The 23681-nt window shown below is 40.5% G+C and overlaps 1 protein-coding gene across 15 annotated transcripts in view; it reads left to right on the top strand.

Annotated features, from left to right (window-relative positions):
* Nucleotides 1-23681, top strand: part of Ptk2 (protein tyrosine kinase 2) — a 225119-nt gene that overhangs the window by 148312 nt on the left and 53126 nt on the right. For 6 of the 15 annotated variants that reach the window (XM_036208358.1, XM_036208351.1, XM_036208359.1 and 3 more), the window contains 8 exons: nucleotides 630-713; nucleotides 1796-1813; nucleotides 7579-7635; nucleotides 9066-9086; nucleotides 10108-10205; nucleotides 18250-18334; nucleotides 20990-21090; nucleotides 22982-23097. In XM_036208358.1, the coding sequence (XP_036064251.1) occupies nucleotides 630-713; nucleotides 1796-1813; nucleotides 7579-7635; nucleotides 9066-9086; nucleotides 10108-10205; nucleotides 18250-18334; nucleotides 20990-21090; nucleotides 22982-23097 (580 nt within the window). The remainder of the gene's footprint in view (nucleotides 1-629; nucleotides 714-1795; nucleotides 1814-7578; nucleotides 7636-9065; nucleotides 9087-10107; nucleotides 10206-18249; nucleotides 18335-20989; nucleotides 21091-22981; nucleotides 23098-23681) is intronic. The other 9 variants (XM_036208362.1, XM_036208360.1, XM_036208357.1 and 6 more) reach the window with 5 other exon arrangements.

Here is a 23681-nt window from a genome sequence, read left to right as displayed (position 1 = left end):
GCTCATTCTGATGTGTGTACTCTACTACCATTGCTATACTGTAGCTACTCTGTGTCCTCACTGCTTTACATAGAGGTCGAGTCCCTTCAGTAAGTTTTAAGCACTTGGATGGGCAAATGAATGGATGTATGATGCATCTTTGTGGCTTCTGTAGTTGGATATCCTCATTCCCAGTTTATGTTAAGATACTCTAAATTATGAGTACTGTAATTGCTCATGAAGCTCTTACAGTTTTCGAAGATTTCTTTCTTTATGGACAAATGTTACATGTTCACAAACACATAGACTGTTCTTGATCCTTAAGTTAATACCTGTCTTTGTTTTTTGTTACTTTTTTTTCCCTTTGTTTTAGTTGTGTTATTTGTTACTTGACTGGCCTGGAAGAACTCCTAGCTGTACATTGTTTGTTCTTTCTGTATCTAGTGTTAATCTTTAGTAAAAACAAATAATTCTTTGTAAACTACGAATCAATGATAGTAAGAAATAAGGTATACCAATGGTCCAATAAAAGCATTTCAATTTTGTATTTGTTCTTATAGATATAGTTTTAAAATTAACTGGTTGGGGTGTTTCTGTATTGAAATAATTTGTTTCTGTTTTTCTCTTTCTTCTCTTGCTTCTTTGTAAAGGAGTAAATCACTGCCAACATAAAGTTAAGAAAGCTAGGCGCTTCCTCCCTTTGGTCTTCTGTTCCCTTGAACCTCCTTCAACTGGTATTGCACTGCACTTGCACAGGCTTTCCTGTCAGCCAAGGCACCCCCTCAAACTAACTTTAGTTAGATGCTTCTAGATTGTCCCAAGCAGTTCATAGCCATACTGAATATCAATGTATGTGCTGTTCACTGTCCAGAAGTGATAACTTGGGGGACAGGTTTTGTGTCTTGTAATTGATACAGTTTGGGCCACTGTCTTAACTTAGATGATCTTTTGTTGCCCATTTGCTGACTTTTAAATGCATGACAGGGCAAGAAGTAGCTTCTTGGTGGCATTTCTGTTGTCTTGTTTTCCTATAAGGGTTGTCAAGACCTGTTTCTGGCCTTGTGAATTTTCTAATGTAGCATGGGACATGGTTTATATAAGCCCTGGGTGTCTGCATTCTGTATTCTGGGAGGCAGATGTTCAGGAATGCAGCATAGATAAGGCATTGCTTGTGCCATTTGGAGGGTTTCTAGTAAAGCAGTGATTTTGTTGTAATTATTAAAACTATTCTTCAAAAATGTCTGAAAATTAGTAGTTTTGTATGAATTAAAATGGGAGGCTAAATTGTTATCAGAGCCTTGAGAACTACACTTGCCCTTCATGGTAGTGTGGACATGGCCTGCATCTATCATAGAGACTTAAATCTATCACCTCATTTAGAGATGAGTCACAGGCTTATCTCCTGGTGGCCCTTTTATTTGTGTGATAATGATGAGATTCTTGTCACTTGTATCTAAAAGATGCAAATGATCCTTAAGGAAAGTAGAAGCTTGTTTAGCATTTAACAGTGAAACACAGTCAAATTACTTTTGCCTAGTGTGGTAGAAAGTAATTAAGCTTTGCTGTTCTCCTGTGTAACTGTGTACAATCTGTTGGCAGCTTAAAATTTGGCTTAATGGTCTTCAACTCCAGTAAACCTACCAGTACAATTTTTGTTATCTTGTGAATGAACCTTGGGATGACTTTGTTATTTTCTTAACCTTTGATTTATTTGTAATTTTAATAGTGTGTTTCCTTCTCTTCTCTCCTTCCTTCCTGTCTCTCCTACCCTCTGATCCCTTCTTTTCCTTTCTTTGCATGCCACCTGGATCTGCAGATGAAATTAGTGGGGACGGTAATAATTTATTTTCACATTTGTGTTACTGCTGTGAAATAATCATGTAGTGCATGTATAAGACTTAATTATAAGTGAGGTATTAAAAAGGAAAGTGATCTTTAACAATCATTCAACAGAGATAATTAGGGAAATACTAGCAATAGTAATTATTAGTTTTCTCCACATTTGATGATATTTTAAAATTGCATTTAGTGTCAGGGTGATATTTTAAAATTACATTTAGTGTCAGGATTCTCATGCTCCTGCACAAAATGTGGTATATTTATTCCAGAAGATTAAGTTTTATAAGCCAAAATAGAGGGAAATTTACACTTTTCCTTATGGTTGAATGACAGAATACCTTCAGTGGAGATTTTTACTCCTATGTGTTTTGACCTGGAGATGTGAACAAACAGAGAGTAAGCAAACAGTCTGCAGAGAGTTTGTAACTAACATAATTCCAGAAAAGAGTATGTTCCTTGTAGAATTTAAAGCCATTGTGAAGCTTCACTTCTGGAGTGCTCTATGATAGTCAGGCACTAGCACCTGCTACTCTTGAGTGTTTTCTGTGGTTTTAGACTACCTGCCAGCCCTCCTGTGCCATATCAGCCCACACAGTTCACAGATGGAGACATTAACCTGCAGAGAGAGACCAGAGGTGGGCCTTGGGCTCCATTGGCCTTCACTTTCCCATTCTGTCCCAAGCTTGCCTACCCTGCCTCCCCAGGAGAAAAGGCCCTAGTAGTCATTGTGAGGATTACTGCTGGGCACAAATGCAGACTATATAAACAAGCAGTGGTTACCAAGATGGGTGCATTGCAAGCATTTACATGTACTTTCCTCATACTTAAATGTCCTGGTACTGAGTTAGCCAGAGCAAAGCTATAGCCCATCTTTCAGGGAGTAGTAGCAGAGTTGTGGTCTTGGCTGACGTCTATCAGATATTAAGGCCCACCCGTTCTAGTACTGCCACTTGAGGTAACAATGTTTTTATGCTTTTAATAGTTGAGGGAAATTTTTCAAAAGAAAACTAGTACTTACGGTATCGGAATAACATGAAACTCAAACTAGAGTGTCCATAATTCAAGTTCTTTTAGAACACAGCCTCTCCTATTTGCTGGCATGGTACTTGTCTGCCCAAGGTATGGTTTGAACAGCCAAGCCAAATCCTTGCCACAGGAGTACAGTTCTAAAACACTTCTTCTTTCCTGGCTTCTTACCGGAAAAGTATTCCACTTCTTGGTCTAGGTCACATAGTTGGTTAAGATTTTGAGTAAAGTGGCCTTGTGGCTCCTAGAAAAAGACCTCTTTGCACTGTTTTATATATAAATTACAATAAATGTCCAAATTTAGAAGTTCCTGTTTTTATAATACTTACTTTTGTTTATTTTTCAAAATTTTGTTTCATCTTGTTTTTGAGATAGGGTCTTGTCTGGCCCATGTTGGTGTCCTGCTTGCTTTGTAACCATGGATAACATTAACATTGAACTTCTAATCCTTCTGCCTTCATCTTCGAATGCTGGGGTTGTGGGTATGCCACTGCCCAATTTCATGTAGTGCTGGGAACTAAACTTGGGTCCTTACGTATGCTAGGTATACCAACTGAGCTACATTCGCAGCCCTCACTTTATTTTTGTTTATATGAAACAAGAGCTAGGTGTATTGCCCATGTTGACCTCGAACTCCTGGACCCCATGATCCTCCCACCTCAGCCACATGCATAGCTAGGATGACAAGTGTATATATCTAACTTGTGAGCCTTGAACTTACGGGCTGATGATCCCAAAATTGTCCTGCCAATTCACAGGTCTGATGAACTTGAGTGTCCCTGGAGCAGAATTGTGCCCCAAAATATGTATTTTAATAGCCTTAAAGCAGAGGTTTGTCTGATCTCACAAGTATAGTTCCAAACACTTTTGTTGTTTTTATTTCATCTTTTTGAAACACGTTCTCTGTTTTATGCAGCTCTGGTTGTCCTGGAACTCACTTTGTAGACCAAGATCCACCACCCTCTTCCCAAATGCTAAAATTAGAGGTATATGCCACCACACCTGGCTCCAAACATTTTGAAAGACAATCAAAGCTGATGTAGGAGAGCCATGCTGAGACCCACTCTTCCCCCTCAGTTTGTGTGTATGAACAAGAATTCTGCTGAAGGCTGGTAGTGTATGAATACTCACATACTGTCCAACGTTTGTCAGCTCAGGCACCTTGTCCCAATCACCTCCAGTGGAGAATGTGGATTCAGCTTTCTTCCCCTCCCCCCTTTTCTTTTCTTAATTTGGTGCCCAGATCTCCAAGGCTTTCTTTTTTTCCCCTTCCTTTGTTATTCCTGTATTGCCGTTGGGCGGGTGGGGGGAGGGGCAGGGGGGCATTTTCTGACTGGCCTCCACAGCTGCCCAGGGATCTTGAACATGTAAATCACCTGTGTTACCAGTGTCATACTTGTTGCATAATTCCTAAAGATACAGACTTTCCCTGGTTTCTGTTCTTTCCACAGTATGCTCTGTGAATCAGTCCATAAAGCAACACATAGCTCTCATTAAGTCCTCATAGATTTTATGTAGAACTCAAATAACTTTCTGGGGAATTTATAAATACTTTTTGTTTTAGGGGTTTTGAGATGAGGACTCACTCAAATTCTTGAAGGATTCTACTGCCTTAACCTCCCAGGTGCTGAGATTTCAGGAAGTATAGGCAATATTATTTTCCCAAATCCATATTGATGCTAGCCTGCTATATATAAGACATTTCCATTCCTTCTCTCTGAATTGTTTCAAGGTTGGTATCTCCTGGGGTTTTATGAGCTTGTTTTGGAGGCACTTGAGTTGAGTGAAGACTGATTGAAAGGTTTTGCAGACAAGAACTCCTTGCCTTCAGGTCCTTAGGTAGCTAGCCCTCATGAGCAGCAGCATCAGGAGTACCTGCCATTTCTCAATGCCTGTACCATCATCTCCTGTCATAACCCCATGGGTGCAAAGCTGCTCTCTTGTACACATGAATACATGGCTGTGGCATAGGCAGGGAAACGGATAGGTACAGAATGCTCTGCTGCATGCTGTCTGATTTCCTGAAGAAGTTTCCCAGGTCCTGGGTAGACACTGTCCTCACTGTGTTGCTACCATGCCTTCATGCTCATTGCTTAGCACATAGCTCCCGAGCACCTACTTTGTGCCTGGCATTCACTGTGCTAGATGCTGAGGACACTGAGGAGAAGAGGACGCATGGGCACACTGCTCCTATAGACCCTACTCTGGATAGGTGAGCAGATCGATGTTGAAGAAGCAAACTAATGAGGTAGTTAAAGGACAGCATTAGGGAATTAAGAACAAGGAATAGGGATAATTGAGGGAAATTTTGAAGCAAGGCATGGTAGCAGAAACAAAAATTGGCTGTGAGCCCATGTGAGCTGTAGGATATAGTAAGACGCAGTAGAGGTCATTGCTGTTGTTGTCATCTTCTGTTTCACATCCTTCATTCAGACAGTAGACTCCAGTTACCTGAGAGGGATTGACTTTGGGATGAGCTTGCTGTGGTCTTCTGCTACCCAGGAAGTTGTACTGCAGTGGCCTTGGTTCATTCAGTTTATAGGGCAGTGTGATGATTAAGTCTACTGCATTTTGAGCGAAAAGAAAGCAATTGGCAGAGACCAATCTGAGTGGTGTGTTGCTTCCAAAGTCTCAGCTATTGGAATGGACTCTAATTATTGTTAGAGATGCCTGAGCAGCTCCCTCCATCCTCTCGTGTTTTTTCTTTTATAGGCTGTCTTACACAAACACAAAGTGGCAGACCTGCAGGGTGCCAAATCTCTGAGAACCTAGTAAGGGAGGCAAGAGGAGAAGGTGCCATTTAAGATTCATTAAAACTTTGTTTTAGGGGCTGTATAGATGGCTCAGAGAGTAACACTGGCTGCTCATCCAAAGGACAGCTTCGATTCCCAGCACCTACAAGTGACTCAATCATTTGTAACTGCAACTCCAGGGTCTGATGCCCTTTTCTGACCTCTATGGGCACCAGACATGTATATGGTACACAAACATACACATAACATTTTTAAAAATTAAGCTGGGCTGTGGTGGCGCACGCCTTTAGCACTCAGGAGGCAGAGGCAGGCAGAGCTCTGAAAGTTTGATGCTAGCCTGGTCTACAGAGTGAGTTTCAGGACAGCCAAGGCTACACAGAGAAACCCTGTCTCAAAATAAATAAATAAACAAACAAACAGTGATTTTTTTTTTTTTAAAGTTGGGTGTGGTGGTGCATGTCATTAGTTTCAGCAGATGCAGGTGGATCTACAGGAGTTTGAGGCCAGCCTGGTCTACAAAGCGAGTTCCAGTACAGCCAGGGCTACACAGAAACCCTGTCTCAGAAAACCAAACAAAACAAAAACTTTGTCTTTAATTCTGTACACATAATGCTTATAAACATGTGAAAATAGTATATTCACCTGGCATCTAGGACTTGGGAGAGTTAATTTTCTGACGGTGTTTTTTTCCCCCCACCAGACTTTTTTCTTTTCCTTTTTTTTAAAAAAAATTTTAATCCTTTTTGGTGCTGACTATACTAAACTAAATTTAAAAAACTGCATTCTTCCCTTTAGAGAAGTGGTTCTCAGTCTTCCAAATGCTGCAACCCTTTAATATAGTTCCTCATGTTTTGGTGACCCCAACCATAAAATTATTTTGTTGCTACTTCATAATGTAATTTTGTTACTGTTATGAATTGTAATATAACTATCTGATATGTGACCCCTGTGGGGGCGGTGACCCACAGGTTGAGAACCACTGCTTTAGAGGTTTGGTGGCAGGGTTTATTCTGTTGTAGTGCATGCAGTGGCTAACATCCTCACCACTGGAAAGGGTGTGCTTTCTGGAGTTCCCTTGACTTGTGTGCTTTGGATCTCAATGGGACACAAGAGTAGTGCACTTGTAGTTCCTGGGGTTTGGGGTAGGTGTCAAGCCAGCTCTCTGAGAGCTTTATCAGCAGTTTGGCAGATCCACTCAACTGCCTTCACAGCACCGGTGTTGCTCAGCAGTGGCAGTTTTCTCCACATGAGTGTTCTTTTAACTTTCCCAGTATTATCATGGTGGATTAAGTTGCTACATTTATCAAAAGGAATTAGTGAAAGCATAAACTTATCTAAGTCCACCTTATCTAAAAAATAACTTAGTTTAATATGTTGTTTGTTTGTTCTTATTCTTTTTATCAGATCTTTTGCCTGGGTAAAAAAGGCACCAAAAGATAAATTGCTGGAATGTGGGTTTCTTAACCCAGAATAAATGCAATAAATCAGCCCAGTATAGTCTCCTCAGAAATTGGATCACTGTATATTCTCTGAGGAGAGGCTCACAGTTGTCTTGTAGGATAAATGGAGCAAACTGGACTTTGAAGACACCTGTCTCACTTGTGAACTCCCATCAGGTCATAGTGTGGTTCAGATGTGCATTTGGTACAGTCCAGGGAGAGCTCTAGGCTAAACAGACATCTCCTTTGAATTCTGTAGTGCTTAATTCACATCTTCCTGGTTTTCATAAGAACTATTAGCCTGTTTGCCTTCTGATAAACACGTGTGTGTGATGATATAAACAAGTGTATATGATGACATATTTGGCTACAATGACCCTTTTCTTTTCATAATTACATGGGAGCAAAATCTGAATCCTAGTATTCTGAGGAGAACATTTGCATAGTGTGGGTTTGGGGCACAGAATCCTGCTGTTTGAAATTATGTTGAAGGCCAAGTGGTCAAGCATTTGAATTTGCCCAACCTCTCTGTTTTCTTCCAGAGACAGATGACTACGCTGAGATCATCGATGAGGAAGATACATACACCATGCCCTCAAGTGAGTAGGCTGCTTCTCACAATGAGAAGCTTTAGAGCACATCTTTCATCTGAGCACCTAACAGAAATGTTCTTTCAACTTTTAGGTAGAAGTCTGTATGCCTAGCTTAAAAGTCAGAGAAGCCTGGGGGCTGGAGAGATGGCTCAGCTCTCACTGCTCTTCCTGAGGACTGGGTTCGATTCCCAGCACCCACGTGGCAGCTTACAGCTGTCTATAACTCTAGTTCCAGGGGATCTGGCATCCTCACACAGACATATATGCAGGGAAAACACCAATGCACATAAAATAAAAATATATAATTTTTTTAAAATCAGAAGCCTAAAATGTAGATACCAGAAATAATTTCATTCAATTGTAGGATTTTTGTGATCTCATTTTCTGGTTCTATGATAATATAGCCTTCATTGATTATTTTGCCTTTTATATATAAAGAAAATGAGTATTATTTTGAGCTCAAATGTACATATGCTGACATTGAGTGGTGTATTACTTTAAATTCAAAAGTGTGTTTGCACACATTGAGTGGCTTGCTTTTCTCCTTCAATTATCCTTATCGCCATTTACTAGTAGACACTAGCCCTCCTTCCAAGCAGCACACTGGGAGGAGCTTACAGAGAGCAGAACAGCACAGCACAGAACCCTTAATGACCAAATTCCAACTTGGAAATACCAACATACTCTTTTTCCCAGTGACTGTGCACCTTATTGGTGGAAGAAAATCTGCATACCCCAGACCCTGCCTGAGAGTGTATTTTCCCTATGCCTTGAATTGGATAAGTCTTTGAATTTTCACTTTAGTATAAAAATCAGTTGATTAATTAATTAATTCTACATCTAGGCCTTAAAAATTGAATTGAAGTCCAAATGACCTGATTTCATGTATTTCAGAAGGAGTAGATTCTATACTCTTGTGGAATATTTTGAAGTGTTCTCCTTTGGATTTTCTGTATGCAATAGGGAGACATTACCAAAATAAAGAGAAAACAGGCAGGCCTCTGAGGCTTGTTCTTCCCTGCGCATATCTTCTTGCCTTTCAAGAGTCCCTTTAACATCTGGGCAGGAGCTGAGATGCAGTAGATTTGGGTTGCCAATAGCAACTTGGAAAATCAGTTCAACTTGGGTTTGCCATTTTGACTAGCCTTTAGTCATTTCTTCAGAGAATCTACATTGTGTTTTTGTTACTTACAATAGATTAGGAAATGCAAACATCTCTTATCCAGAATTTATGATTTACAGATTTAAATGCCCTTGAGTTAACTCAAAGATGTTTAGTTGTTATGTATGTTTTGTTCCTTTTTATTCATTGTGCTTAAAATAATTAAGTAAATACTATTGAAATGTACTCTCCAAGTTTGTTGTTGTTAACCTAATTGCTATTAGCAATTTCTAAGGTCTTCCACTTTTTTTTCCCTCTCTTAATTGCAATACAGAAAGCTATGGAATAGATGAAGGTAACAGGATCCTTTGACATAACTGCATTTGCTTGCAATTGCCACCATGGAGTGATGCGGTTGTTTCCGTTCCAGTTAATATGTTTTCAAACTTGTCATTGGTTTACTCATACTGTTAAATTGGTGGAATTGTTAGCTAAATCGATTTTAAAGAGGAAGGAAAACAGCTGTCTAAAACTTGGGTGATCTGTCAGATTTAGTTGTCTGACCCAGGAGTCTGTTGGCTGTTGTGCTGATGATGCCACAGTTGAAACACATGTAGGGTGGAATGGGGGTGATTCTCATTCTTGAATCAGTCCAAGACTGAGTAACTAATCCAACTGAGTTTGGTTTTTCTGTGTTCGGGGCGGATATTTTATTTCCATGTGCCTCAGCAGCCTACTAAGTAACTCAGTATAACTCATGATTTTGGAACACATACTCTGAAACATTTGTGCTGGTATATTCAATTCAAAGTCATCTAATTTTAAAATTAGTTTCTAGAAACTGCCTCTTTAAACTCTTTTAGCTCCATAAATAATCTAGAGATAGGATTATAATGAAATGGAAAACTCTTAAACATTTAAGATGTAGTTTACTCGTAACAGTTTAATGTTGCTTCAGTACTTACAAGTTTCAGTAAAGATAATTGCTTTAAATAATTTTTATAGCCTTCATATATTAATACCTAAACCAATAGCAATTATTAATTAAGCATATAATTCAGTATTTAGAGCAATTATGTAGAAAATTATATGATAGCAAGTAAATCAGAGGTTCCTAAGCACATTATGGGCCAAAAAAAAAAACCTACCTTCAGCCAAACTCATTGTTTGCGGGTTCCACTAATACCATAACTGATTGTTGATAGTCTTCAAGATAATGTTTAAGAGAGTTCCACTCTTTCAAAATTTTTTTTAATGTTGACATTTTGCAAATGAAAAAGTATTCATGAATAATAATTAGATAAATGTATGTATCTTTCTGTACCCACATTTGGAATTCTGTGCCAGTTTATCTATGTGTGGATCCTGTTTTGCAGCCAGGGATTATGAGATTCAGAGGGAAAGAATAGAACTTGGACGCTGTATTGGAGAAGGTCAGTTTGGAGATGTACATCAAGGCGTGTACCTGAGCCCAGTAAGTCTTTATGACTATCAGAAATGAAGACTGATTTTTGTTTTAAGTGTGTAAAGCTAGTATTTACCACAGTTAGTTTTAGAACTCTTTGTTCACCTCAAAAACTTAATTTCTATCAGCAGATACAGTTCATGCTACACATCCCTCCCTAGCCTCTGGCAGCCTTGTGGCAGCCACTTGTTTCCTTTCTGCTTCTCAGTTGCCTCTCAGTTTCCCTGTTGTGGGAACTGTTCCATATAAATGGAATCATGCAGTGTGCTGTCTTCTTCCTCCTCATTGCTTTATAATATTCCTTTGTATAGATGTACCTACCACCTTTTTACTTAAACTTTTGAAAAATTATTTATTTTATGTGTATGAATGCTTTGCCTGCATGTGTGTGCACCATGTACTTTACTGGTGTCTAAGGAAGTCAAAAGAGGGTGTGGAATCCCCTAGAACTGGAATTTCAGGCAGTTGTGAGCTACCATGTGGGAGCTGGAAATCGAAGCTGGGTCCTCTGGGAAAGCAGCAAGTGCTATTAACCAGTGAGCCATCACTCTGTGTTCCATTTATCTATTCTCCACTTACTGAACATCTGGGTTGTTTACACTGCTTGGTTATTAAGTGCTGCTATTGAACATTGATATGTGAAGCTTCCTTATATAGTAGCTAAAGAAACTTTTGTTTGTTTGTTTTTTGAGATGGAGTTTTGCTATGTAACAGTCCTGGTTGTCCTGGAACTTACTTTGTAGTTCAGGCTGTCCTTGAACTCACAGAGATCCGCCTGCCTCTGCCTCCCATGTGCTGGGATTAAAACTATGTGCCACTACTGCCTGGCAAATAAACTTTTAGAAATGAATATTGATAGATACACAGAGATGGCTCTGATAATATCATGACAGCACAGGAAATTGGCTGTTGTAACACCCTTTGGTGTAGGAACTTGAGAGATGCTTCTCCATAGCTGCCCTTTTCAGTACTCCTTACCCAGATATTAGGGAGTGCTCCTTGCTTGTCACATCATGTCGTTGGAGGTTCTACTTCTGATGCCTTTCCTCTGAGGGTTAAGAAGAATCACACAAGTAAGGTGCTCAGTCATAAGGGTAAGCCACATGTGGCAAGAACATGTCTCTCCATAGAGGCACATGAATAACAACAGCCAAAGTCAACTCTATCCACTGTACTTGGGAGGAACACGAAAACACATTCCAAGAACAATTCTGTGATTTGAAGAAACACAGGATACAAGATTTGTCTTGTTTTCTTGGAGTTTTCTCACAAGCACTCAGAATTTTCACATAGCTCTGTTCTTGGACTGTGTCCTGACATTATAGTTTACAATTTTCCTTTCTTCTTTCTTCAGTTTAAAGTGTGTGTGTGTGTGTGTGTGTGTGTGTGTGTGTGTGTGTGTGTGTATTATGTTTTTTTCTCTCATTGTCTTAACTGCCTTTTGAGGGTAAAATATGCAAAAGAGAGCCTGGGTCTTAATTGGGTAGAAGACCTAAGTTTAGACATGGCTCTGTCTGACTGAGATGATAGGAAATGAGGCTCATGGATTTCTGTTACTAAATCAGGTCGTCTGCCTTTTCCTTTTACAGCTCCTGATAAGTAAATTTCCAGACTTGTTATTCATCAGACTCACACTGAGTTGGTGAACTTCCTCCCTGTCATCCTCCAATCCCCCCCCCCCCCCTTTTTCCCTTTCTATGCTGTCAGAGTTTGGACCTAGTGACTTGTGCATGTTAGGGAAATGCTATATTCCTGAGCTATATCCCTAGCCATAATTTTCTTTTTACGAATCAGTCTGTCTTGGATATGACAATCCTATGTCCTCAATCTAGCATTTACTGTAATTGCAATGTGAATTGCTGTGCTCAGAACAATAGCAAGAACCACCTTCTTTTGAATCCCTTTCTGATGTATATTGCAACAGGAAAGAGAGCTTGAGTGTAGCAGATGGGACTGGGCACCAGAGATCCAAGTGGAAAGCTGGACCTGAAGCCTGCAGGAAAGAGAATTGGACATTGTGAGATCCCATCTTGCATTTTAAAAATGTCTTCCTACTTTTATTCAGAGTTGTGGCAGAGGATGTTGTAGCAAGGTGGCAGTGGCTACCTGGGATGCTCTAGAGAACAACTTTAGTGGGATGTATGCTGTGTATAGGCACAGCAGGACCTGCTCCTAAACTTTTGGATATAAGGGCAAGGGAAACAAAAGTTCAAAAGCTTCATTGAGATGTCTTCCTTAAACAGCTATGACTGTGGTTTCATCTCAGAAATGAAAGACTGTGGAACACACAGCTTTGACAATCTTCTCTAGAGACACAGCATAGAGTCTGTGTAGAGAGATACAAGTTTAGGAATTAGCTTCTGTAATGATGTAAGCTGTCAAGTCCCAAGACCTCAGGTTAGCAAACTCAGAATTGATAGTGTGGTCCAAAGTCCAAAAGTGGAGAAAGTAGAGAATAGTGGGTCTAAGTCCAGAAAACAATAAATATCTCAGTTCCCACTTCTTTGTGGGAGTCTTCAGGATGAGGCCCACACATTGGAAAGAGCAGCTCACAACCTGAATGTTAACTCATTGGTGAACCAGGTATAGAGGCACACACCTGCCATCCCAGCCCTAAGGAAGCAGGGTGGGATTGTGAGATCAAGGCATCCTAGTCACATAACAGAATGAAACCTTGCCCTCTCCACCCACCTACCCCCCCCCCACCCCCCGCTCTCTCTACCAAAAAAAAATTTTTTTTTTTAAAAAATCACAGAAAAATGCTGGCTCACGTCTTACTCCCTCATGCCCTATTCAAAAGGGCACATAAAATTCACCCTCATCGTGTGCTGTCTAAAGTTCTGTTTAGATCATGCCACCTTAAAAATAACTTTGTACCTTCAGGTGGACTCAGGAAGTAAGTGGTTCCCTCTGTGAGTCTAGGCTCACAGGAAAAGTAAGGAAAAAAGGTGACAGTTGAAGGTCAGTATCATAAAGTCCTAAGGCACAAGGTAAATTAGCTAAGTGCTTGAGAATAGTTAACTGAGGGCTGAATCCTGGTTTCCCTGTAGGTAGAGTTTTCCTATCTGGGCAGCCACTTCCCAAATAATCACAGAAGAGTCTTATTATTAATTATAAATGCTGGGCTGATAGCTCAGGCTTATTACTAACTAGCTCTTACAACTTAACCAATTTCTATTAATTTATATATTGCCACTTGGCTCGTGGCTTTACCTGTCCTCCAGCATGTCTTGCTCCCTCCGTGACCCTGACGACATCTCTGACTCCGCCCTTCTTCCCATTATTCTCAGTTTGGCTTTTCTGCCTAATTTTATCCTGTTCAGCTGTTGGCCAGTCAGCTTTCTTAAACCAAGCACAGTGACAAATCTTCACAGTGTACAAAAGCTTTATTCCATAGCATTTCCCCCTTTTTGTATAATTAAAAAGGAAGATTTTTAACTTTAACATAGTAAGATTATATACAGTAAAAACAGTTATTATGTAAGAATTACAGTTAAAATATTCAGTCTTTCGTATTTGGCAAAATTAGAGAAAATACTCTATTATCTATCTTGGTGAGTCTAAAGTTTTATGTCTAATTTGCTTTCTATCATAACTAAAGAAAACTATAAGTTTAACTATTTAGTCTCTAACTCCATCAAAGACCCCAAAAGGATGAATTGTTACCTAATGACAGGGACATTGGGCTATCTAGACAGTCACCCAAAGTTCCTCTGCAAGGTTGGGGCATCCAGCTCTGGACTACAGATCTAGCATATCTGACAGACTTTACTGTGAAGCAGGGAATTTTGCAGGGCCATCCTACCTTGTCTTGACAAAGTTTGGCAGTCATCTTTCCTGTGTCCTGCTGGTCCAGTTTGGACAATAACTGTCAGCAATTGAGGCAAGGGCAGTTTCTTTGCCAATATGATAGCTTTTGCCATAAAGAAAGCAAACTCCATACAGAATTTCTCTTCTGCCCATCATCTTTTCTAAAGTAGATTGGTGCTGCCAGGAGCAGTCTCACTGTCATGAAAAACCTTAGATTATTAAACATATTAAATGCCATATTCTGTAGGTATTTGAAGTGTTTGAAGACCATCTATCTATTTAAATATATCTGTGGATGACCTTGAAAATATACCTAACATGACTATAAGCTTGACTATTATAGATGACTATTAATCTGTATTTCTTAATTATATATTTTTAAATGAGCTATGTAAACACAATACTTAAGAGTAGAAATATACATATAGTACAACAAAATTCACTTTAAATTTGTATCAATAAACTAAAATCCATACCAATGTAAAATATTTAAGATTAATAGTTGTTTTTTGGATTGAAGTAGATTCAATAATTTACCCTTTCATCCTAACATTTCTATACCTCCCCCCTTTTCTTTTCAGAAAAAAAAAATTGTTTGAATCTAACCTCCCTTGTTTAGTTTTTTTACTGACCTTACCAATAACAACTTGTAACCAGCCCCCCTTAAGTGATAATAATCATCCATAACCCATCTTTTGGGAATGTGAGTGTTGTTTTCTAGACTACTTCCTGTTGTTGGGGGGCATTGGCATCTTTGGAGGACCCTGAGAAAGTTCAGGATAATGACTAAATCTTGGCTGGAATAGTTTGTGAGGCTGGAGTATCTCAGGCAGCATCCTTGAAGCTGTTCTGGTTGCAGAATTCTGAGGAAACAGCACAGAAGCATTTTGAGATGCTGGATCACCTGGGCCTCCCATTTTCATTGGTGTTCAGTCCCCTTGCTCTGAAAATACATAAACCTGTAAAGGTAACACAAGTATGGAAATGTGGTATGTACAAGTCAGTTACAAGTGATTTTTTTTTTTGTTTTATATTTGAGCAAGTAAAATATATGTTTCGCGTCTTGTAATTCTTCTAGGTTTAATTTTTTTTTTTTTAATGTCTGTAGGCAGGATTTCAGGAGGTCTTCCCTGATCAAACTTGATTTTCTTTAACCCACAATGAATCGTTTCCAGTGGAAATAAAAGCATAACCTCTCTCCCAAATCAATATATCCTTTGACTTCCATTTTGAAGTCAAGACATTTTTTAAATATATAGATTGGTTTAATCCAGCACTTTTCATAATCCAGTGTATCTTTGCAGTTATTCTTTATTAGCAGTCAAAAATTTCAAAGACAACACAATAACATAGGATCCAGACTGTGTATTTCCCATCTTTACATGGCTTATTATATTTTTATTACCCTATATCTTTTTTAAGGACTTTACTATTTCTAAACTGTATTTTTTTCTGTGACTGTTTATACATGCTCTTTTCTCTCCCAAGCGTATGTATATCTTTAAACACACTGTAACCTGTTTAGAGTTTTTTCCATCTGACTCTCTTTCTTGTGTATCTGTAATCTTTTTTTTTTTTTTTTTTTTTTTTTTGACTTAATGAGTCTTTAAACTGAGAAGTGGTGTGGCTAGGACCAGAGTCTCTGTTTTGACGGCTGGCTCCGCCCCCATTTGGTTCCCTAAGAGATGAACTTCATAGCAGAAGTACCATCTCGAGAACCACGTTTAACACACCAATTCTGGAGAGTTTTGGGGTCCACACTGCCACCTGCTGCTCATAAATCCCATTTAAGTGTTTGGTAGCAAGACCTCTTAAAAGAGCTGAGCAGTTTTTGCCACTAGCACTAAATCAGGAAGCAGTCTCTTAAAGGAGCTGCACCTCTGCTTGCCGCTAACAAACAGTGCCTATATAAGAAAAATCAGTTACCAAGAAACCGAGTTTGACTCTGTTTTTGTGTGTTTAGAATGTGTTTTTTAAGCTTTATCAGGTCTTATGTGGAAATTCCAGCTCCACATTGGAACACCATTTGTAAGAGGAAGTTTCCGTCCTGCCAGCAGTTCCCGAATAAACACATTGAGGCTTATATTAATTATAAATGCTTGTTTGATAGCTCAGGCTTATTACTAACTAGCTCTTCCAACTTAATTTAACCCATTTCTATTAATCTGTGTATTGCCATGTGGCTCGTGACTTTAACCTGTTCTCCAGCATGTCCCAACACTGAAAAGGCATGAAGCCATCTTTTTTCCTTAGCTCTCTGGGTACAGTCCTTGCTGCTTGTAACTGATGCTTTTGGTGACTGTGAATTGCTTTGCTCCAATTGACTTTTTAAGCAGCTTCCCTTCTACCAGCATGGCTTGGCACCTGCTATGCTTTCTAACAGCTGTTGACTCATGTTCAGCATGCAGGTCCTGGGTCTCACTAGTCCATTCTCAAGAAGAAGATAGCGTAGCCCAATGTTAAACCTACAGAGATCACAGATGTGCTCAGAACTGGCTGAGGAAACCAAACACAGACCACACAGCCCCAGAGGAGACCAGATAGCACAGTTCTCTTCACATCTAGCTGCGTTTAGGAAGCAAGGGGTTGTAGAAGGATTCACAGACACATTATAACGTGGTCTTTGTCCTGAGGTGTGCCTCTGCCTGGGTTATTGGTCCACATTTCATAGGATGATGACAGGAATTAAGCAGTAGAGACAATGGGACTGAGGTGACTTGACAATTGTAAAGCTCCTTCTGCTCCACTTTCCTCCTGTCTTTTCTGCTTTGCTTAGTGACAGAGGTGAGGCATATTACAGTAAGGTGAACAAATGATTTTGGCAAATACAATGTCTGCCCATGCTCATCCATACTGTGTCCTTGATTCTCTTAAAATTACAGACTATTTCTTCCCTTGTGTTCCTTTTATCTCTTAAGCTCTTTCCTTTGAACCTGTTGAAGACGAACTTTGATTTTTAGAACTACACATTTTCTTGGGTTTTCTCCTGTTCTGTGGGTCATACCTTTGTAATTTCCTTTACTATTTTCTCTTCTTTCTCTGGCTTTCCCATTGCTGTAGAGGTGCAAAGCACAGTCCTACCTGTAGTCTCTTCTAGTGATGCATAGTCCCAAGGATTGAACTGTCCTAAAGCCTCTGTGTCTCAGCAACATCCCAGCTCATCCCGTTAGAGACCATCAACTTCTGATTTCTCCTTTCACATTACTAGTTTCTCTGGTCAAGACCTGAATTCACTCTCTCCTAGCACATCAAGGGGCACCTTTGCCCAGCCTTGAGAAAAAAATCCAGATGCCGAGTCCTCCTCCCATGTCCACTGCTGCCCACTGCCCAGGCCACCATAGCTAGTCACCCAGTTTGCACCAGTAACCACCTATACTACTCTCCATGCCTGACCTCACCTTCTATATCATCTCTCAGCAGCAGATGGAGCCAGAGTGCCCTTCTAAACCGAAATGCTCAGAACCACAGGTTTAGTTAGGCATGCTTACAATTTCAGCATTGGAGAGGCTGCTGCAAGAGTGCTGCTAATTTGAGACTACACTCCCCAATCCCACCCCTCCATCCTAGGCTCCCCTATCTCGGTGTTTCTGTCCTTACACACTCTGTTGCTGTAACCTTGGTGCACTACCCCACCCCCAGTTCCTTTGAGCTGCATGTTCACCATGCTTTCAGTAACATGTCACTTCCCCATTTCACCATGACTGGCTCTCTCTTCTTAGGATCTTCGTCTTCCTCTCATCTGTTCAGTGAAGTGTTCCTTGTACACCTGCCACTACTTTGTCCTCCATGTCCTGCCTGATCTATTCCTGTCCTCCAAAATGCTGTTCTAACACATTGTGAAATGACTAACTTTATCACTGGTATTTCACACTAGAATGCCAGCTGACCCAAAGCAGGGACCCTTGCTTCTGTTTTTCACTGGTGTGCTTTGAGAACCTAGAACATTACTTACCATAGCACACACATACTTATCATCTGGTACATGCCTAAGAGGTTGCCTATGGCATTTCACATACATGTCCATTTTACTCTGGAATTTCATACAGAATATTTTTAACTCTGATTTTATAGTTCCAGTGCCATCTGACCACAAATCCACAGTTAGAAAACAAACAGCGCGTGCACTTGCGTGTGTGTGTGTGTGTGTGTGTGTGTGTGTGTGTGTGTGTGTGTGTGAGATATGTGCTACTAATACAGAGAACTTTTTGCATGTATGTGTGATTCTATAATTTCCCTGACACAGGAGAATCCAGCTTTGGCTGTTGCAATCAAAACATGTAAAAACTGTACTTCGGACAGCGTGAGAGAGAAGTTCCTTCAAGAAGCCTGTAAGTTCATTGAAACTTTTGTGGAACTCCTTTTGAATTTTGGCCTGAATCCAGCTGTCTTTACAAGAAAGATACTTTCACTTTATAGGACATTATTACTCAACTTGCAAATTAATGTTCAAATCTAACAGATTTCCATAGGCAGACAGACATGTCTGCATGTAGGGAAGATGGTACATTCTCTTTATTGTTTGCTTCCTGTAGCACTCAGCATCTTTGTGCATAAATGTCTCTAACCCAGATCCTGCCAGGCCCATGAGTACAGAGGTAACCAAGACAACACAGTTCTGTCCTGATGGAGCCCATAAGCTACAGATGAGTCAGGATCATGACTAGCTTCCTGCCCTACAGAGTCAGACAGAAGCCCTAGGAGAGGCTTCCTGTGACAGCTTCCTGAGTGACTTTATCTAGAAGTGATTCTCACTACCACCCCCAGCCCTCTGGCCTAGGTGTGTACATTCCAGTTGTGAGGCTGTCTCAAATGAGCTTGCGTTATGGACCTTCTCTCCTGAAAGGACAGTGGTGGAGAGTAGGATCTTGTCTAGCTTGTATACATCAAGCACGCTGATATTCATTCTCTCCTCATAGGGTTTCTCTATTCAAGTCTCTGCCTCCTGCCTGCTACTGTCACCCACAGGGCTGCATTCTGCTCCTCTTCAGAGTTCATAATTAAATACATACAGTGATCACATGTGCTTATTATCTGTTTCTCCCTCTAAACTTTAAGCTCTCTGGAGACAAGGGCCATACTCATCACTCTGCACAGGGACCATTATAGGGCTTGGCCTGGGGAAGGCAATCAGCATAGGGCAGAACTCCAGTGATGGTCAGTACACAAACATTCGATGGATCGCTGCCTCTTTACATTTCATGCCACCTAGCTATCTAATCAGTCACCACAGAGTAATTCACACTGTAATTCATCTGTTCACTGTATCTTTAGTCATATTCCTTAATACCTGATTTGAGAATAAAAAGAGACCTGGCTAGTGGCTTTTATCTCAAGTACCTAAGCCAAGGAATGACAGACCAGCCAGTCTTCAGACCTAGCTTCCTGTCTGTCTTAATTTGGAGAGGGTTTTGTGCATTATCTCTTTTTCACAAGTGCATGTATCTAAGCAGTTACTGTGCTGTGGTTTTGGAGAACACCACTGTAGGACTCAGTTGTGTATTTCTGTAGAAATAACCATGTTAGAGTAAGACTGTTTCCTTCTTTGAAAGGGTTGCTCACTGCTTCTTCGGGGAATGTGACAGATGCAGTATAAACTGACTCAGACTGTAACAGGCTGTAAGTAGTAAGATGGGTGAGATGGCCCAGGCCGGGAATAGTTAAAACTTCAGTTGTGAGCCAGATAGTAAAGATTTCAGCCTTGATGACAATGAAGCTTCCATCCCAACTCTCCAGCCCTATCTCTATGCTGCAGAAACACAGATACATACAGGAATTCACAGACAGGCAAGTTTGCAGTGAGTTTATTTATAAGCAGGTGGCAACCCTTGGTCCTTCATCTATTGCCCAATAGATAAATGACAAGCTAGACTTAACTTGTCTATGATGTTTCCCTGTGACTACAAGACCCCCTCACCTTCTCATTCTGTGCTCTGTATTATCTGCACTAATTATTTCAAAGGAAATCAAAAGTCATGATAACTGTGTGTAATGTTCATGTCAAACCAGAGATGACAGCAGGTACCCTGGTGCCTGGAGATTTATTACAAGATGACAGGGTGATTAAGCAGTGACCTGAATTTAACAATACAGAATTTAATGATATACTTTAGGTTTTCATTCTTCATGTTAAAAATAAACAAGCAGGAGCTGAGAGATGGCTCAGCAGTTAAACATACTATTCTTGTAAAGGACTTGGGTTCAGTCCCAGCACCCACATCAGGTTCATAACCACCTGCAGGTCCAGCTCCAGCTCCAGAGACTCTGTCTTTCTCTTCTGGCCTTTATGGGCAACTGCACTCACATGTGCATGCTGACTCATAGACAGATACATTTGCTGTTAAAGTATTTCCTTGCTTGACATCCTTTCATTTTTGCTTTTCTTTTTCCAGTTTAGCAGTCTGAAGTCCTATGTTTCTATGGCCACTGAACTGGTTGCCTTTAACTGGTTGTACTTGGAGGTTGTTTTGAAGTTCTATAACTCTTAAGGTTAGCTTTTGTTATGATGCTAGAGAGTTGTAGAAATTCTGAATGGTTATGGGCCATCCATAGGTGTGTGTGTGTGCAGTACATTTTGGGTCCTCTTGGGCTCAGTCAGGTGGTCAAGCCCTATGATTTCTGTGAACATCACTTGGCATGGGTCCCTCCTGATAAAAGTGCTGCAGCCAGATAGCATCTAGTGTTTCTCTATCACACAGTTCCTTACTGCTGTGTGGGAACTGGTCTTTGAGCCCTGGGAGCGGCCATTTACACTCTGGTAAGCAAGACCACAAGATCGAAGTGTGGTTGTCTGTTGGGTGTAGCTTTAGAACTCACCTTTCACCTCATTTTCTCCCAAGAATGGGTTTTATCTTGTGCCCTGATAGTGCCATGTGCCTTTTTCACGCCAGCTTTCATTGATATACAACTGAGCACAAAGTTTTTATGGATTCAACCTTGTGTATGAAGTGAGCTAGGAGATTAACTGGAGACCACTTTCCCCCCAGTAACAATGCGTCAGTTTGACCATCCTCACATCGTGAAGCTGATTGGAGTCATTACAGAGAATCCCGTCTGGATAATCATGGAGTTGTGCACACTTGGAGAGGTACCAAGACTCCAGGCTGTCTAGCCATGGTGGTTAACAGCCTTGAACCTGCTGTGTGATATCCCTCAATTGCATAACACAAATATACAGGTTACATCGTTGATTATTATGTGTGCTTTTCATTCAGAAGCTATATAAATGTCTTCTTTATTGAACTGAGCCTGGTGGAATACATCTGTAGTCTCCCCTTTTTGTGAGTTTGAAGAGGGTTGATCAATCACATGACCCCAGGAATTTGAGGCCAATCCGGACAATATAGTATGAGACGCCCATCTTCAGCATAAAATGAAATAAAATCTTCACCATTACATTCCCAGAAGGTTCCCTCCTAGCAGTTTCTTTCCCATCTAGGTGTGTTATTGGAACAGGTGGCAGCAGATAACCAGGTAGTTTTCCTCTTACGGCTTTGCCTGAAGAACTAGCCCAGTAACTTGAAGATGAAAGAAACAGTGCTAAATCTAACCAGCTTCCTAATCCTTTTGAGAATTCACTTGTGGTTTTTCAGACTCACCTATTCCTACTCAGTTTCTTTGAAAACTGTAACAGAGTGTCATTGGCCCTGTTTGACATTTTGACATTCTCCAAAACGTGGAAACTAGTCATCACCTTCACCTGGAACACAGTGGGATGGAAAGCTTGCTAAAAAAAGCAGATCCTCAGATCCTGAGCTCCATCTACCCAGGTTGCTGAGTCAGACTTTTTTTTTTTTTTTTTTTTTGGATTCAAGACAGGGTTTGTTTGTGGAGCCCTGGGCCAGCCTGTAGATCGGGCTCGCCTCAATGGCCTCAAACTCCCAGAGATCTGTCTGCCTCTGCCTCCCAAGTGTTGGGATTAAAACCATGTGCCACCACCACCTGGCCTGAGTCAAACACTCTCACTCTCTCTAAGATTTATTTATTAAGTATACATTGTTCTACCTGCATGCCAGAAGAGGGCACCAGATCTCATTATAGATGGTTGTGAGCCACCATGTAGTTTCTGGGATTGAACTCAGGACCTCTGGAAGAGCAGCCAGTGTTCTTAACCTCTGAGCCATCTCTCCAGCCCCTGAGTCAAACTCTTAACTGGGCAGAGAGGTAACCAGCATTTTACATCTTCCCTTCCCTTCTCTCTGTCCGTAGTTCCAAATCAGATGGAGGGTAATGTATGGTTTTGGTTAAAGGTATTTTTTTCATGCTTTTGCTTTTGAGGAGTTTGCTAATACTGTTGCTAAATGCTTCCCTTTTATTTACTGATTTATTTTTTTTAGAAATTGAGGTGTTGATAAAATCCTGTATTAGCATCTAGCTTCATGAATAGTGTCAGTGATAAGACTGACTCCCAGTGGGAGAAACACCCAGTGTATCACCATTTTAGGTTTCTGTATCAAAACCATGAAGCACAGCACGAAGCAGTCGGGGCAGATGGACCTCCCGGGTGCTTGCAGTAGTAACTGCCCTTCATTATCTGGTATTACTGGTCAGCAGTGCTTTACAGCATACTTTTTCTCTTTTCCTCAGGCCCATCTTCTGTGTGTTTTAGAAATTTGTCTGTAGTCATAAATATTATAAATTCTAAATGGATTTCAAATGAATAATAATTGTTTTATCATTACCAAAGAAAAACTAAAGTATAATACAATCCATTTAGAGAGCTGGGCATGTTGGTCCATGCCTTTAATCCTACTCAGGAGGCAGAGGCAGGGTAATATCTATGAGTTGGAGGCCAGCCAGGCTTACCCATAGAATTTCAAGCTAGCCAGGGTTACATACACAGCAAGACCCTGTCTCATTTAAAAAAAAAAAAATTATTTGGGAACCTTCACAGTGTAGTTGAGTGTATCTTTTGTGCTCTTAATAGTTACACTCTGTCTCTAATTACTTCTTTTTTGTCTTGGCCATTGTTTCAAAAGCTAAGGTCATTTTTGCAAGTAAGAAAATACAGCTTGGATCTGGCATCTTTGATCCTATATGCCTATCAGCTTAGTACAGCACTCGCGTATCTGGAGAGCAAAAGATTTGTTCACAGGTAAGGCATTCATATAAGCTGCTACATTGTCTACTGAAGGGAGTAAGCAGTTCTAGAGTGTATTAACTTTTCTCATCCCTGGCAGAAAGAACTTCAGGAAGGAAGGATTTGTTTTGGCTCCTGGTTTCAGGGGATTCTGGCCATTGTGGGGAAGGAATGGCAGTGGAATTCGTTCTCTCTGTAGTGTCAGGAACTAACCTGGAACCAACCAACCAAGGCCTGCCTTAGTGATCTTCTGCCAGTCAGGTCCTATCTCCAAAAGTTCCACAAACTCCCAAAACAATACCACCATCAGCTGGGAACCAGGTGTTTAAACACATCTGCCAGGGGAGGCCATTTCAGCACCAAATGGTTAACATTGAGAAACAAGGAAGGAAGTTACTTTATGCACCCATACAAGATGTTTGTATATCATTTGCGCTTACTCTTCAGTCATTAAAAAATGGTGCTGCTGGGTGGTGGTGGCATATGCCTTTATCCCAGCACTTGGGAGGCAAAAGCAGGCAAGTCTCTTATGAATTTGAGGCCAGCCTGGTCTACAGAGCTAGTTCTAGGTCAAAAAAGGCTACACAAAGAAACCCTGT

Source organism: Onychomys torridus, chromosome 16 (genome assembly GCF_903995425.1).
Source record: "Onychomys torridus chromosome 16, mOncTor1.1, whole genome shotgun sequence".
Taxonomy (NCBI): domain Eukaryota; kingdom Metazoa; phylum Chordata; class Mammalia; order Rodentia; family Cricetidae; genus Onychomys; species Onychomys torridus.
The sequence above is the reverse complement of the archived record's forward strand: the minus strand, read 5'-3'. Positions and strand labels throughout refer to the sequence as shown.